We start from the raw sequence: 16,428 nt of genomic DNA, 5'->3' as shown, positions 1-16,428 counted from the left end.
GGAGATCAGCTCAGTGCTTTGTGACCACCTAGAAGGGTGGGATAGGGAGGGTGGGAGGGAGGGAGACGCAAGAGGGAAGAGATATGGGAACATATGTATATGTATAACTGATTCACTGTGTTATAAGGCAGAAACTAACACACCATGGTAAAGCGATTATACTCCAATAAAGATGTAAAAAATAAAAGTTTATACAACTCTCCTCAATACTCTGTAATAACGTATATGGGAACAGAATCTAAAAAACAGTGGATATATGTATAACTGATTCACTTTGCTGTACACCTGAAACTAACACAACATTGTAAATCAACTACACTCCAATAAAAATCAATTAACAAAAATGGGCAGAAGAGCTGAACAGACATTTTTCCAAAGAAGACATAACAGTCGGGCAACAGGCACATGAAAAGATGCTCAACATCACTAACCGTCAGAGAAATACAAATCAAACCACCATGAGATACCACCTCACACCTGTAAGAACACCTAACATCAAAACGACCACAAATAACAAATGTTGGCTAGGTTGTGAAATAAAGGGGACCCCCGTACACTGTTGGTGGGAATGTGAATTGGTGCAGCCACTGTGGAAAACAGTGTGGAGGTTCCTCAAAAAACTAAATAGAATTACCATAGGATACAGCAATTCCACTCCTGGGTATACATCCAAAGAAAACAAAAACACTACTTTGAAAAGATACATGCAGCTGAATGTTCGTGGCAGCATTATTTATGACAGCCAAAATGTGGAAACAACCTAAGTGTCCATCAACAGATGAACAGCTAAAGAAGATGTGATGTGATACATATATGCATGTGTGTGTCTGTGTGTATGTATATACTCAGCCATAAAAAAAGAGTGAAATTTTGTCATTTACAACAACATGGATAGACTTGTAGGGTATTATGCATAGTGAAATGAGTCAGACAGAGAAAGACAAATACTGTTATGTTATCACTTAAACATGGAATCCAGAAAATAAAACAAACTAGTGAATATAACGAAAAAGAAACAGATTCACAGATATAGAGAACAAACTCGTGGTTACAAGTGGGGAGAGGCAAGATGGGGTAAGAGATGAAGAGGTATAAACTACTATGTTTAAAGTAATTAAGCTACAAGGATATATTGTACAACACAGGGAATACAGCCAATATTTATTTTTTGGCCATACCCCGCAGCACACGGGGATCTTAGTTCCCTGAACAGGGACTGAACCCGGGGCCCCTGCAGTGGAAGCATGGAGTCTTAACCACTGGACCGCCAGGCAAGGGTCCATAGCCAATATTTTATAATAACTATAAATGGAGTATAATCTTTAGGAATTGTTCATCATTATCTTGTACACCTGAAACGTAACACTGTAACTCCATTATACCTCAAGTTTTAAAAAACTAAAAAAAAAAACCCGACAATGACATATCACTTCATACCTGTTAGAATGGCTTTTATCAAAAGGCAAGAAATTAAAAGTGTTGGCGAGTACGTGGAGAAAAGTGAGCCCTCCTGTGGTGTCGGTGGGAATGTAAACTGGCACAGCCACTATGGAGAACGGTATGAAGATTCCTTAGAAATGCAGGAATAGAACTACCATATGATCCAGCTATCCCACTTCTGAGTATTTATCCAAAGTATATGAAAACACTAACTTGAAAACACTTATGCACCCCCATGTTCATTGCAGCATTATTTACAATAGTCAAGGTATAGCAACAACCGCAGCGCCCATCAACCAATAAATGAATAAAGAAGAGGTGAAACAGAATATATACAATATAGATACAGCCATAGGAAAAAAATAAAACCTGGCCATTTGCCACAGCATGGATGGACACTGCGAGTATTATGCTAAGTGAAAGAAGTCAGCTAGAGAAAGCCAAATACCATATGATTTCACATAGATATGGAATTTAAAAAAAAACATACAAAGTAAATGAACAAACCACACCAAACAAAAACAAACATGTAGATACAGAGAGCAGAGTAGTGGCTACCAGAGGGGAAAGGGTGAAATGGATAAAGAGGATCAACTCTGTGGTGACTATACAAACTAAATCTTTGTTGGTGAGCATGCTGTAGTGTGTACAGAAGTAGAAATATAATGTTGTTCATATGAAACTTATATAAGGTTATAAACAAAAGTTACCTCAATAAAAAATAATTTTTAAAAAAGATATACATATAGCAATGATTAAAATGACTATTCGTGGAATTTAAGTTCCAGTTATGGAGGGAAGTGAAGAACTGATAGTTTAAGTTTCACTGAAAAGATGAATTTTTCCAGAAGGGCATAAGCATTGATGGAGTTTGGATATGTAAAGGGCTAAGCTAGAAAGTTAGGAGGTAGCCACTACTCTGAGAATAAATCTTTTAAATTGTGATTACAGAGGGGGTCACAATTTGGAGTAATAGTTACTGAGCCACGTTCATTTGCCTCACACACAGAAAGCCCAACTCTGAGATAGAGACGTTTGCAGCAGAGAAAGGGTTTATTCACAAGGCAGTCAAGCAAGGAGAAAGGAGAACAAATCTCAAATCCATCTCCCCAAAGGCCAGGGGCTAGGGATATTTACTGGATAAAGAATTAGGGAGGCCTGAGGTGCAGGGAGTGTGGGGAAAGGTGACTGGAAAGGAGAAAAAGATCGGGTCGGGACTTCCCTGGTGGCACAGTCGTTAAGAATCCGCCTACCAAAAAAAAAAAAAAAAAGAATCCGCCTACCAATGCAGGGGACATGGGTTCGAGCCCTGGTCTGGGAAGATCTCACATGCCTCGGAGCAACTAAGCCCTTGAGCCACAAGTACTGAGCCGGCACTCTAGAGCCTGCGTGCCACAACTACTGAGCCCGTGTGCCACAACTGCTGAAGCCCACGCTCCTAGTGTCCGTGTTCCACAACAAGAGAAGCCACCACAATGAGAAGCCTGCACACTGCAACGAAGAGAAGCCCCCGCTCACTGCAAACAGAGAAAGCCCGCACGCAGCAACGAAGACCCAACGCAGCCAAAAATAAATAAATTAAATAAATAAATACATTAAAAAAAAAGGTGTATCGTTATTCTCGGCAGGTGCAACTAAGCTACGTGCTCCTTCAGAGGATGCATGTTCAGAAAACGGCGCCATTAGCATATTCTTAGGGTGGAGGTTTTGGCCCTCTGACATCAAATGGCCACCGATCAGACACTCTCGCATGCCCGAGGGGAGAGGCGGTTGTCCCAACCAGTCTTAACCAGCTGAAGTTCAAACTGGACAACTGACTCCAAGTTCCAAGAAAACAACTCGGGCAAACATCTTAAGACTCTTACATCAGAGGTACTTATCTGTAGGGGTCGTGAAGAGGCCTTGTAGCTTACTCTTTAGGCTACATCATGCTTGGGGGATATGCAAGTTTTTGTAAAAACAGTTAAAGTGAGCTTGACCAGCGAAGGCAGTTTACAGTTTACTATTTACTAATTAAGTTATAGTCTAATGGATGTAACTGATGACTACCATATAAGTTTCATAATGACAAGGTAAAAGAGTATGAGTCAATGAGGTAGGAGGGAGGACAAAATTACTGAAGAGGAAGAGAACTGAGAAGCCAAGATGTGGGGGGAGGAGGGATCCATGACAATATTAAACTCACCACAAACTACAGCAGATGTGCAATGAGTGAGAATTACAGTGAATCAAGGGCGAAAGTCTTCAAAGACTGTGATAGAGACATTTGCTGCACATACATTTGATAAGTGACTGGTAGTAGTATGACTGAACCCCAATGTCTTTAAACAATATTTTGTTTATTTACAGAATGTGGTAATACTATGAAGGCCATAGAGAGAGGGATGAGATAGAGAGTAAGTGAAGAAACCATTCCAAACAAAATGGTCAGAAATGCCCTTTTCAAGAAAGTGCCCTCAGAGTTGGTCTTTGAAGAACGAACCAGCACTGCAAAAAGTTGGAGGAAAAGTTGAAACCTAATTTTTTTAAGTAAAAAAAACCCAAGAAGATGGGAATATTTCAAAGAATTAAATATAATATTGGCTAATAAGCATGGGAAAAAAATGATCCACCTTGACTGGCAATCAGAAATGCAAAATGAAAACACAATGATATAGCATTTTACTACACCAGGTTGGAAAACAGTTAAGAGTCTATCAATAAGAAATGTTTACAAGGATGTAATGAAATGGAAACATACTCCGCTCACAGGAGTTTAAACTGTGAAAAATATTTTGGGGAAAAAAAAGAGGAAGGCGTTACCTATTAACATTTTTTAAATCTTTTTTTATAATTTTAAAATTTATTTATTTCTTTGTTTATTTATTTATCTATTTACTTATTTTTGGCTGTGTCTGGTCTTCGGTGCTGCATGCTGGCTTTTCTCTAGTTGAGGCCAGCAGGGGCTACTCTTGGTTGCAGTGCGCGGGCTTCTCATTGCAGTGGCTTCTCTTGTTGCAGAACACAGGCTCTAGGCACAAGGGCTTCAGCAGTTGTGGCGCACGGGTTTTGCTGCTCTGCAGCATGTGGGGTCTTCCCAGATCAGGGATCAAACCCATGTCCCCTGCATTGGCAGGCAGATTCTTAACCACTGCGTCACCAGGGAAGTCCCTACCTATTAACTTGAAAAGACACACACAGGACCAATTATAGTAATTCACTCTTAGGTGTATGCAATAAATGTATGAGTTAAGAGTTCATGATTTAAAACCAGAGAAGTCTGCATCGGATGCCTATATCTAACACAAACTTGGTACATATTTAAGTTTTGAAACCTCACTTGACCACTCTGAGCTTCAGGTGTTGTGAAAAGTAAAAAAGGTCATTTTTTTTTTTCAGAGAGGGCAGGAAGACACTTTTGCAGGTCATAGATAACTTTTATGGTTTTGATTGTGGTGATAGTTTCACGAGTGTATTCTTACCTACAAACTCAAGTTGTTTACATTAAATGTGTACAGCTTTTAGTACATACCTTAACTACTGTGCCACCAGGGTCCTGGCGGCGCAGTAGTTAAGAATCCGCATGCCGGGTTCGAGCCCTGGTCCGAGAAGATCCCACATGCCGTGGAGCAAATAAGCCCATGTGCCGCAACTACTGAGCCTGCACTCTAGAGCCCAAGAGCCACGACTACTGAGCCTGCGTCCCACAACTACAGAAGCCCGTGTGCCTAGAGCCCGTGCTCCGCAACAAACAGAAGCCACCGCAACGAGAAGCCTGTGCACCGCAGCGAAGACTAGCCCCCGCTCGCTGCAACTAGAGAAAGCCCGCACGCAGCAACAAAGACCCAACGCAGCCAAAAGTACATAAAAATAAAAAATTTTTTCAAAACAAAGATCAGGGCTTCCCAGGTGGCACAGTGGTTGAGGGTCCGCCTGCCGACGCAGGGGACACGGGTTCGTGTCCCGGTCCGGGAAGATCCCGCATGCCGCGGAGGGGCTGGGCCCGTGAGCCATGGCCGCTGAGCCAGCGCGTCTGGAGCCTGTGCTCCGCAACGGGAGAGGCCACAACAGTGAGAGGCCCGCGTACCGCCAAATAAATAAATAAATTAATTAATTTAATTTAATAAATGAAGATCATTTTTTAAACCTCAGTAGAATGGTTGGCATATAATAAATACTGAATAAAACAAGTTAATTATACTGAGATTGTTTTAATTTTATAACAGCTTTTATCTTCAGGAAGGAACTGCCACAAATATTTGACTATTAAGACAGAGCTTTACCTAAACATATATGAGTATTTTCCATTTACTCCTGAAATGAAAGCACAAGCATTAAAGGAATTTCATGGAACGTTTAGATAGGTCCGTTTTATGTTGCCAGGGGGGTGGTCTATTTGAGTGGTTTTTTTCTCTAGAATGCCTGAAATCAAAGGAAAATATTAACCTTAAAGGTGACTAATAGTTAAAGTTCCATTTTCGGGGTATCTTTTTTTCTCTAAGAATGAAGTACACGAGTATTCTGGCCCCCGGAGGACTTTAACAGTAGCTTTCTACCAACCACAGCCCCGGCTATTGGGCAGCACAGATACCGCGAGGTCTACGGGGCGGAGCCTTGGAGGGGGCGGGGCTTCGCGTGACATTTTGCGACTAGGATTTCACTGGCTTCACGGGCAACATCTTTCGCTGTCTGTTGCGGAGACGAATTGGCGTGACGAGCTGAAGATTCGAAGGCGCCAGGCCCAGCCCCGCGCCAGACGCCGTTCCCCTAGAAACCTGAACTGCAGGACCAACTGCAGGAGGCGGCCCCGGAGCTCCGAGGACTCGTCCCGTATCGCGCCGTCCTGCCGTCGCCGCATCGCGCCGCCCCGCCCCGGCTTGCCTCAGCCGTCGTCGAAACCCGTCACAGCGTGCAGGATCGAGCGCCTCCTCGCCCTCTGCCAGGCCCCGGGGGCGCCGTCCGTCGGTCGAGGTCATGGGCAAACGGCCCCGCAGGCCCAGTGCCTACCCTGCGGACTGGGGGGGACCGCAGACCGAAGGACCCGGCCCCGCCAAGCGCCGCCGAACGGAGGAGCCCGAGGACCCCGAGTCCGAGTCCGAGGCGGCGCCCAGCCTGGACAACCTGACGGGACCTCCGGCCGCGGACGCGCTCACTTCCGTAGTGGTCCTGCCCGCCGGCTGTGCCCTGCACCTGCCCCTAGATGGCGTCGACGTGCTGCTGGCGCCCAAGCCCACGTCCGTGCTGCAAGTGTCTCTCGGAGATGACATGCTCATGCTGGTCCCCGAGGCCCTCCTGGGCTGGGGCGTGGAAGGCCCGTGGGGACAGGGCCTGCAACGGGCCGCTTTCCTGAGCGCTCCAGGGGAGTACATGGCCCGGGAGCCGGGATTCTTCTGCGCAGCTGTCCCAGAGATCGCCCGCCAAGAAGAGGCCAACCAGGAGGAAGCAGACGCCGAGCTCCTGCCGCCTGGGATGGAGGCTGAAGCCGGCTCCGTCGCTGAGCTCCGCAGCCCCACCGCAAGGGTGTCGGGACCCAGCGCGCAGGGCTTTGTCCCAGAGCCCCGTCCTCGGGCGCCCAATCCTACTCCAGAGAAACGCTCTCCTCACCACGACGACAACCTGCACTTGCACCTTCGGGAGCTCTCCCTCGACTCACCACTCCAACCTCTACCTCCCTCTCCGAGTCCGGGTCCTCACGAGCGCCCCCAACGCCCTTACCGTCCTAAGCGCGAGGCCCAGAGATGTCTGTTCCCGGAATGAACTGCACCCCGGTGTACACACACACACACACACACACACACACACATTCTGGCTACCATCCAGGAGGCCCAATGGATTTCCCGGCGTCTTTTACACTGAATGTCCTACAACCTGGAAATTAAGCATCTCGTGGGCCAACAACTCCTTTTTCCCTCCAGACTGGCTATAGTAGCAGGAGAAGACGTCAGGAAAAGAAAGCAGACTCTAGACCTCATCTTTGAAATGGAAAATCTGCCCAGGGATACCGGACAATGTGTGTTCAGACGTCTGGACTTCTTTACAACATCATTCTCAGGCCTATCCATTCCCGCTCGTTTGCATTGGTTATTTTCTCTCAAATTCTTCTCTCTCCAGCACCATACCCTATTGCTACCCTATTTCTCCCCAAACCAATAAATAACTGGATTTCTCATGTTATATGTTTTCCCATGCATTTATGAAGATTTTTAGCCATGGCTTTTCTCTTTCTTGGTGTTTTGAGCTGCTCTCCTGGAAAGTTGCAAAATAGTATGATGGTTACTATACATAATTGTATGATGTTTGTTCATAGCTTCCTCTTAACCTGAGGAAGTTCTCTTCCAGTCAAGTTCACTTTTCATTATGAATAAATGCTGGATTTTATCAGATGTTTTCAGCATGTATCAGGATATGCATTTCCTTTTTAAATCTCTTCCTCCGGTTATTTTGACTCAGAGACTGATGTAAAATGTTTGCATTCCTGCTATTCCACATTATTCATACCTTTGACATTCTACCCCGAGTTTTTTCTTTTGTAAATCAAACCTCTAACTCTTAAAACATTAATTTAGGGGCCTCCCTGGTGGCGCAGTGGTTAAGAATCTGCCTGCTAATGCAGGGGACATGGGTTCGAGCCCTGGTCTGGGAAGACCCCACATGCCGTGGAGCAACTAAGCCCATGAGCCACAGCTGAAGCCCACGCACCTACAGCCCATGCTTCGCCACCAGAGAAGCCACTGCAGTGAGAAGCCCGTGCACCTCAACGAAGAGTAGCCCCCGCTCACCGCAACTAGAGAAAGCCCGTGTGCAGCAACGAGGACTCAACGCAGCCAAAAATAAATAAATAAAAATTTAAAAAAATAAAACATTAATTAATTACCATATTTCTTTCACATTTTTACAAAAGAAATAAAATCTACAGGTAAAGCTGAAAACAAGATGGTTTCAGTTTTTTTAAACATCAATACTATTTATATTCACCAACATGCTTTACCATTTCCTCTCTACCTTTTTATTCTTATATTCCACTCTCAAAGTCTAGCCTCAATTTTCTTCTTGCTGAAGAATATACTTTAATAGTTCTTTCCACTATACCCTATGTGTAGTAAATTATCTTGGTTTTGTAAATCTCAACATGTTTTGTGTAGTACACTCTCATAGTCTTGTATATCTGAAAATTTTTATTATGTATTCATTCCTAATTCTAAAGTGTTATTTAAGTACTTTAAAGACATTACTCCATTGTTCTGCCATTTTTGATTGTTGTTGCAGGCAAGAGGTCTCTGCCAATCAAGTTGTTGTTCCTTTTATATTTGACTCAGCTGTTCATTAGCACATTTTTAAATTTTATTTTATTTTTCAATTGAAGTATAGTTGATTTACATTGTTGTGTTACTTTCTGGTGTACAGCAAAGTTATATATTTTTTCCATATTCTTTTACATGGTTATGGTTTATTACAGGATATTGAATATAGTTCCCTGTGCTATACAGTAGGACCTTGTTGTTTATCTGTTTTACACTGAATACATGATAGTTTTATATCTGCTAATCCCAAACTCCTAATTTATCTCTCCCCCACCCTCTTTCCCCTTTGGTAAACATAAGGTTGTTTTCTATGTCTGTGAGTCTATTTCTGTTTTGTAAATAACTTCATTTGTGTCATATTTTAGATTCCACATATAAGTGATATCATATGATATTTATCTTTCTTTGACTTACTTCACTTAGTATGATAATCTCTAGGTCCATCCATGTTGCTACAAATGGCATCATCTCATTCTCATTTATGGCTGAGTAGTATTCCATTGTATAGGTATGCCACATCTTTTTATCCATTCATCTGTAGATAGACATTTAGGTTGCTTCAATGTCTTGGGGTTTTTTTCATTTATTTATTTATTTATTTATTTATTTAATTTTTGGCTGTATTGGGTTTTGTTGCTGCACGTGGGCTTTCTGTAGTTGCAGCGAGCGGGGGCTACTCTTCGTTGCAGTGCGCAGGCTTCTCATTACGGTGGCTTCTCTTGTTGCAGAGCACGGGCTCTAGGCACGCGGGCCTCAGTAATTGTGGCATGTGGGCTCAGTAGCTGTGGCTCGTGGGCTCTAGGCTAGCGGGCTTCAGTAGTTGTGGCACACGGGCTTAGTTGCTTGGTGGCATGTGGGGTCTTCCCAGCCCAGGGCTCAAACCTGTGTCCCCTGCACTGGCAGGCAGATTCTTAACCACTGCGCCACCAAGGAAGTCGCCAGTTGGCTATTTTAAATAGTGCTACTATGAACATTGGGGTGCATGTATCTTTTCAAATTAGAGTTTTCTTGGGATATTTGCCCAGGAGTGGGACTGCTGGACCATATAGCAACCCTTTTTAGTTTCTTAAGGAATCTCCATACTGTTCTCCATAATGGCTGCACCAATTTACATTCCCTTCAACACTGTAGGAGAGTTCCCTTTTCTCCACACCCTCTCCAGCACTTATTATATGTGGACTTTTTAATGATGCTCATGCTGACCAGTGTGACGTGATACCTCATTGTAGTTTTGATTTGCATTTGTCTAGTAATTAGTGATGTTGAGCATATTTTCATGTGCTTTTTGGCCTTCCGTATGTCTTCTTTGGAGAAATGTCTATTTAGGTCTTCTGCCCATTTCTTTTTTTTTTTTTTTTTGCGGTATGCGGGCCTCTCACTGTTGTGGCCTCTCCCGTTGCGGAGCACAGGCTCCGGATGCACAGGCTCAGCAGCCATGGCTCACGGGCCCAGCTGCTCCGTGGCATGTGGGATCTTCCCGGACCGGGGCACGAACCCGTGTCCCCTGCATCGGCAGGTGGACTCTCAACCGCTGCGCCACCAGGGAAGCCCTACACTAAAGTCTTTAATGCATTGAGATGACTTTTGTGTGTGGTGTGAGATAGTGGTCTAGTTTCTTTTTCTTTTTTTCTTAGCATGTGGCTGTCCAGTTTTCCCAACACCATGTTTTAATCTAAATTTATTTATTTATTTATTTTTGGCTGCGTTGGGTCTTCGTTGCAGTGCATGGGCTTCTCATTGCAGTGGCTTCTCTTGTTGTGGAGCACAGGCTCTAGGCACACGGGCTTTGGTAGTTGTGGCACAGGGGCTCAGTAGTTGTGGCTCGCGGGCTCTAGGGCACAGGCTCAGTAGTTGTGGCGCACGGGCTTAGTTGCTCCGTGGCGTGTGGGATCTTGCCAGACCAGGAATCGAACCCGTGTCCCCCTGCATTGGCAGACGGAGTTTTAACCACTGCACCACCAGGGAAGTTCCCCCGTCACCATTTATTGAAGAGACTGTCCTTTTCCATTGTACGCTCTTTGCTTCCTTGCCATGAATTCATTATCCATATATGTATGGGTTTACTCCCAGGTTCTCAGTTATGTTCCATTGACCTATGTATCTGCTTTTCTGCAAATATAATGCTGTTTTGATTATTGTAGCTTTATAATATAGTTTTAAATCAGAGAGTGTGATACCTCCAACTCTGTTCTTTTTATCAGGATTGCTTTGGCTGTTCAGGGTCTCTTATGGTTTCATGTAAATCTAAGACTTTTTTATTCTATTTTTGCGAAAAATATCCTTGGGACTTTGATAGAGATTGCATTGGATCTGAAGATTGCTTTAGGTAATAGAGACATTTGAACGATGTTATTTCTTCCAATCCATGAGCACAGAACACTTTTCCACTTATTTGTCTCCTCAGGCAAGGGAAACACAAGCAAAAGTAAACAAATAGGATTACATCAAACTAAGAAGTTTCTGCACAGTAAAGGAAACCAGCAACAAAATGAACAGGGAACCTACCTAATGGAAGAAGATACTTGCAAATCATATATCCAGTCAGGGGTGAACATCCAAAATATAGAAAGAACTCACAACAACAACAACAAAAATAAAACAACCCCCAAATGGGTATAGGACACTTTCCAAAGAAGACATAGATGGCCAATAGACACATGAAAAGATGTTCAACGTCACAAATTATTAGAGAAATGCAAATCCAAACCACAAAAGTCTATTTCTCTTAAAGTCTATGTCTCATGTAAGTATTGCTCCCCAGCTTTCTTTTTATTTCCATTTGCATGGAGTATCTTTTTCCATCCCCTCACTTTCAGTCTATGTGTGTCTTTAGATCCGAAGTGAGCCTCTTGTAGGCAGCATATATATGGGTCTTGTTTTTGTATCCATTCGGCCACTCTTTTTTTTTTCAAAACAAACAACTTTTTATTGAAGTATAGTTGATTTACAATGTTGTATTAGTTTCAGGTGTACAGCAAAGCGATCTATATATGTATATATTCTTTTTCAGATTCTTTTCCATTATAAGTTATTATATACAAAATATTGAATAGAGTTCCCTGTGCCATACACTAGGTCCTCAGTTATCTATCGCCCTATGTCTTTTGATTGGAGCATTTAGTCCATTTACTTTGAATAATTATTGATGTGTATGTTCTTATTGCCATTTTATTAATTGTTTTGATGTTGTTTTGTAGTGCTTTTTTCTTCCTTTCTTCTTCTTTCATTCTTTTGTCTTGTGATTTGATGACTATCTTTAATGTCATGTTCAAATCCTTGCCTCTTTTTTCTGTGTGCATCTATTATAGATTTTTCTGTTTGTGTCTATCATGAAGTTTATATACAGTGATATATTGTTATATGTGATTGTTTTAAGTTGCTGATCTCAAATCTCAAATGCATTTAACAACCCTACAATTGTACTCTCCTCCCCTTATGATTACTGTTTTGGACATCATATTTTACATCTAATTATTTTGTGTATCCCCAAACTGCTTACTGTAGATACAGATGATATTACTACTTTTGGCTTTTAACCTTCCTACTAGCTTTGTACATGGTTGATTTTCTATCTTTACTGTATATTGTTTTAATCTGTCTCCTAAGGCAAAGGAAACAAAAGCCAAAATAAACAAATGGGACCTAATTAAACCTAAAAGTTTCCAGACAGCAAAGGAAACCATCAACAAAATGAAAAGACAACCTACTGAATGGGGGAAAATATTTGGGAATGAGATGACCAATAAGAGGTTAATATCCAAAATATATAAACAGCTCATACAACTCAATAGGAAAAAGCAAACCACCTGATTGAAAAACGGGCAGAAGGAACAGGACAGAAAGCCCAGAGATAAACCCACACACATATGGTCACTGTATCTTTGATAAAGGAGGCAGGAATGTACAGTGGAGAAAGGACAGCCTCTTCAATAAGTGGTGCTGGGAAAACTGGACAGGTACATGTAAAAGTATGAGATTAGATCACTCCCGAACACCATACACAAAAATAAGCTCAAAATGGATTAAAGACCTAAATGTAATGCCAGAAACTATCAAACTCTTAGAGGAAAACATAGGCAGAACACTCTATGACATAAATCACAACAAGATCCTTTTGGACACACCTCCTAGAGAAATGGAAATAAAAACAAAGATAAACAAATGGGACCTAATGAAACTTCAAAGCTTTTGCACAGCAAAGGAAACCATAAGCAAGACCAAAGACAACCCTCGGAATGGGACAAAATATTTCCAAATGAAGCAACTGACAAAGGATTAATCTCCAAAATTTATAAGCAGCTCATGCAGCTCAGTAGCAAACAAACAAACAACCCAATCCAAAAATGGGCAGAAGACCTAAATAGACATTTCTCCAAAGGAGATATACAGACTCCCAACAAACACATGAAAGAATGCTCAACATCATTAACCATTAGAGAAATGCAAGTCAAAACTGCAATGAGATATCATCTCACACCAGTCAGAATGGCCATCATCTAAAAGTCTAGAAACAATAAATGCTGGAGAGGGTGTGGAGAAAAGGGAACACTCTTGCACTGCTGGTGGGAATGTGAATTGGTACAGCCACTATGGGGAACAGTATGGAGGTTCCTTAAAAAACTACAAATAGAACTACCATATGACCCAGCAATGCACTACTGCGCATATACCCTGAGAAAACCATAATTCAAAAAGAGTCATGTACCAAAATGTTCATTGCAGCTCTATTCACAATAGCCCGGAGCTGGAAACAACCTAAGTGTCCATCATTGGATGAATGGATAAAGAAGATGTGGCACAGATATACAATGGAATATTACTCAGCCATAAAAAGAAACGAAATTGAGCTATGTGTAATGAGGTGGATGGACCTAGAGTCTGTCATACAGAGTGAAGTCAGTCAGAAAGAGAAAGACAAATACCGTATGCTAACACATAGATATGGAATTTAAGGGAAAAAATGTCATGAAGAACCTAGGGGTAAGACAGGAATAAAGACACAGACCTACTAGAGAACGGACTTGAGGATATGGGGAGGGGCAAGGGTAAGCTCTGACAAAGCGAGAGAGAGGCATGGACATATATACACTACCAAATGTAAAACAGATAGCTACTGGGAAGCAGCCGCATAGCACAGGGAGATCAGCTCAGTGCTTTGTGACCACCTAGAAGGGTGGGATAGGGAGGGTGGGAGGGAGGGAGACGCAAGAGGGAAGAGATATGGGAACATATGTATATGTATAACTGATTCACTGTGTTATAAGGCAGAAACTAACACACCATGGTAAAGCGATTATACTCCAATAAAGATGTAAAAAATAAAAGTTTATACAACTCTCCTCAATACTCTGTAATAACGTATATGGGAACAGAATCTAAAGAACAGTGGATATATGTATAACTGATTCACTTTGCTGTACACCTGAAACTAACACAACATTGTAAATCAACTACACTCCAATAAAAATCAATTAACAAAAATGGGCAGAAGAGCTGAACAGACATTTTTCCAAAGAAGACATAACAGTCGGGCAACAGGCACATGAAAAGATGCTCAACATCACTAACCGTCAGAGAAATACAAATCAAACCACCATGAGATACCACCTCACACCTGTAAGAACACCTAACATCAAAACGACCACAAATAACAAATGTTGGCTAGGTTGTGAAATAAAGGGGACCCCCGTACACTGTTGGTGGGAATGTGAATTGGTGCAGCCACTGTGGAAAACAGTGTGGAGGTTCCTCAAAAAACTAAATAGAATTACCATAGGATACAGCAATTCCACTCCTGGGTATACATCCAAAGAAAACAAAAACACTACTTTGAAAAGATACATGCAGCTGAATGTTCGTGGCAGCATTATTTATGACAGCCAAAATGTGGAAACAACCTAAGTGTCCATCAACAGATGAACAGCTAAAGAAGATGTGATGTGATACATATATGCATGTGTGTGTCTGTGTGTATGTATATACTCAGCCATAAAAAAAGAGTGAAATTTTGTCATTTACAACAACATGGATAGACTTGTAGGGTATTATGCATAGTGAAATGAGTCAGACAGAGAAAGACAAATACTGTTATGTTATCACTTAAACATGGAATCCAGAAAATAAAACAAACTAGTGAATATAACGAAAAAGAAACAGATTCACAGATATAGAGAACAAACTCGTGGTTACAAGTGGGGAGAGGCAAGATGGGGTAAGAGATGAAGAGGTATAAACTACTATGTTTAAAGTAATTAAGCTACAAGGATATATTGTACAACACAGGGAATACAGCCAATATTTATTTTTTGGCCATACCCCGCAGCACACGGGGATCTTAGTTCCCTGAACAGGGACTGAACCCGGGGCCCCTGCAGTGGAAGCATGGAGTCTTAACCACTGGACCGCCAGGCAAGGGTCCATAGCCAATATTTTATAATAACTATAAATGGAGTATAATCTTTAGGAATTGTTCATCATTATCTTGTACACCTGAAACGTAACACTGTAACTCCATTATACCTCAAGTTTTAAAAAACTAAAAAAAAAAACCCGACAATGACATATCACTTCATACCTGTTAGAATGGCTTTTATCAAAAGGCAAGAAATTAAAAGTGTTGGCGAGTACGTGGAGAAAAGTGAGCCCTCCTGTGGTGTCGGTGGGAATGTAAACTGGCACAGCCACTATGGAGAACGGTATGAAGATTCCTTAGAAATGCAGGAATAGAACTACCATATGATCCAGCTATCCCACTTCTGAGTATTTATCCAAAGTATATGAAAACACTAACTTGAAAACACTTATGCACCCCCATGTTCATTGCAGCATTATTTACAATAGTCAAGGTATAGCAACAACCGCAGCGCCCATCAACCAATAAATGAATAAAGAAGAGGTGAAACAGAATATATACAATATAGATACAGCCATAGGAAAAAAATAAAACCTGGCCATTTGCCACAGCATGGATGGACACTGAGAGTATTATGCTAAGTGAAAGAAGTCAGCTAGAGAAAGCCAAATACCATATGATTTCACATAGATATGGAATTTTAAAAAAAACATACAAAGTAAATGAACAAACCACACCAAACAAAAACAAACATGTAGATACAGAGAGCAGAGTAGTGGCTACCAGAGGGGAAAGGGTGAAATGGATAAAGAGGATCAACTCTGTGGTGACTATACAAACTAAATCTTTGTTGGTGAGCATGCTGTAGTGTGTACAGAAGTAGAAATATAATGTTGTCCATATGAAACTTATATAAGTTTATAAACAAAAGTTACCTCAATAAAAAGTAATTTTTAAAAAAGATATACATATAGCAATGATTAAAATGACTCTTCGTGGAATTTAAGTTCCAGTTATGGAGGGAAGTGAAGAACTGATAGTTTAAGTTTCACTGAAAAGATGAATTTTTCCAGAAGGGCATAAGCATTGATGGAGTTTGGATATGTAAAGGGCTAAGCTAGAAAGTTAGGAGGTAGCCACTACTCTGAGAATAAATCTTTTAAATTGTGATTACAGAGGGGGTCACAATTTGGAGTAATAGTTACTGAGCCACGTTCATTTGCCTCACACACAGAAAGCCCAACTCTGAGATAGAGAGGTTTGCAGCAGAGAAAGGGTTTATTCACAAGGCAGTCAAGCAAGGAGAAAGGAGAACAAATCTCAAATCCATCTCCCCAAAGGCCAGGGGCTAGGGAT

General features: G+C 41.8%; 1 protein-coding gene across 1 annotated transcript; it reads left to right on the top strand.

The window, feature by feature from the left end:
* Positions 1–6,393: 6,393 nt before the first annotated feature.
* Positions 6,394–7,176, top strand: LOC309806597 (proline-rich protein 23C-like; the record flags this gene model as incomplete). The annotated part of the gene is made up of 1 exon (XM_082625483.1): positions 6,394–7,176. The coding sequence occupies one exon, from the start codon at positions 6,394–6,396 to the stop codon at positions 7,174–7,176; it is 783 nt and encodes a 260-aa protein (XP_082481609.1).
* Between the last annotated feature and the right edge of the window lie 9,252 nt (positions 7,177–16,428).

This window comes from Mesoplodon mirus (assembly GCF_964341445.2).
Source record: "Mesoplodon mirus genome assembly, chromosome: 6".
NCBI classification, from domain to species: Eukaryota; Metazoa; Chordata; class Mammalia; order Artiodactyla; family Ziphiidae; genus Mesoplodon; species Mesoplodon mirus.
Note: the sequence above shows the minus strand (reverse complement) of the source record. Positions and strands in the feature narration are given on the sequence as shown.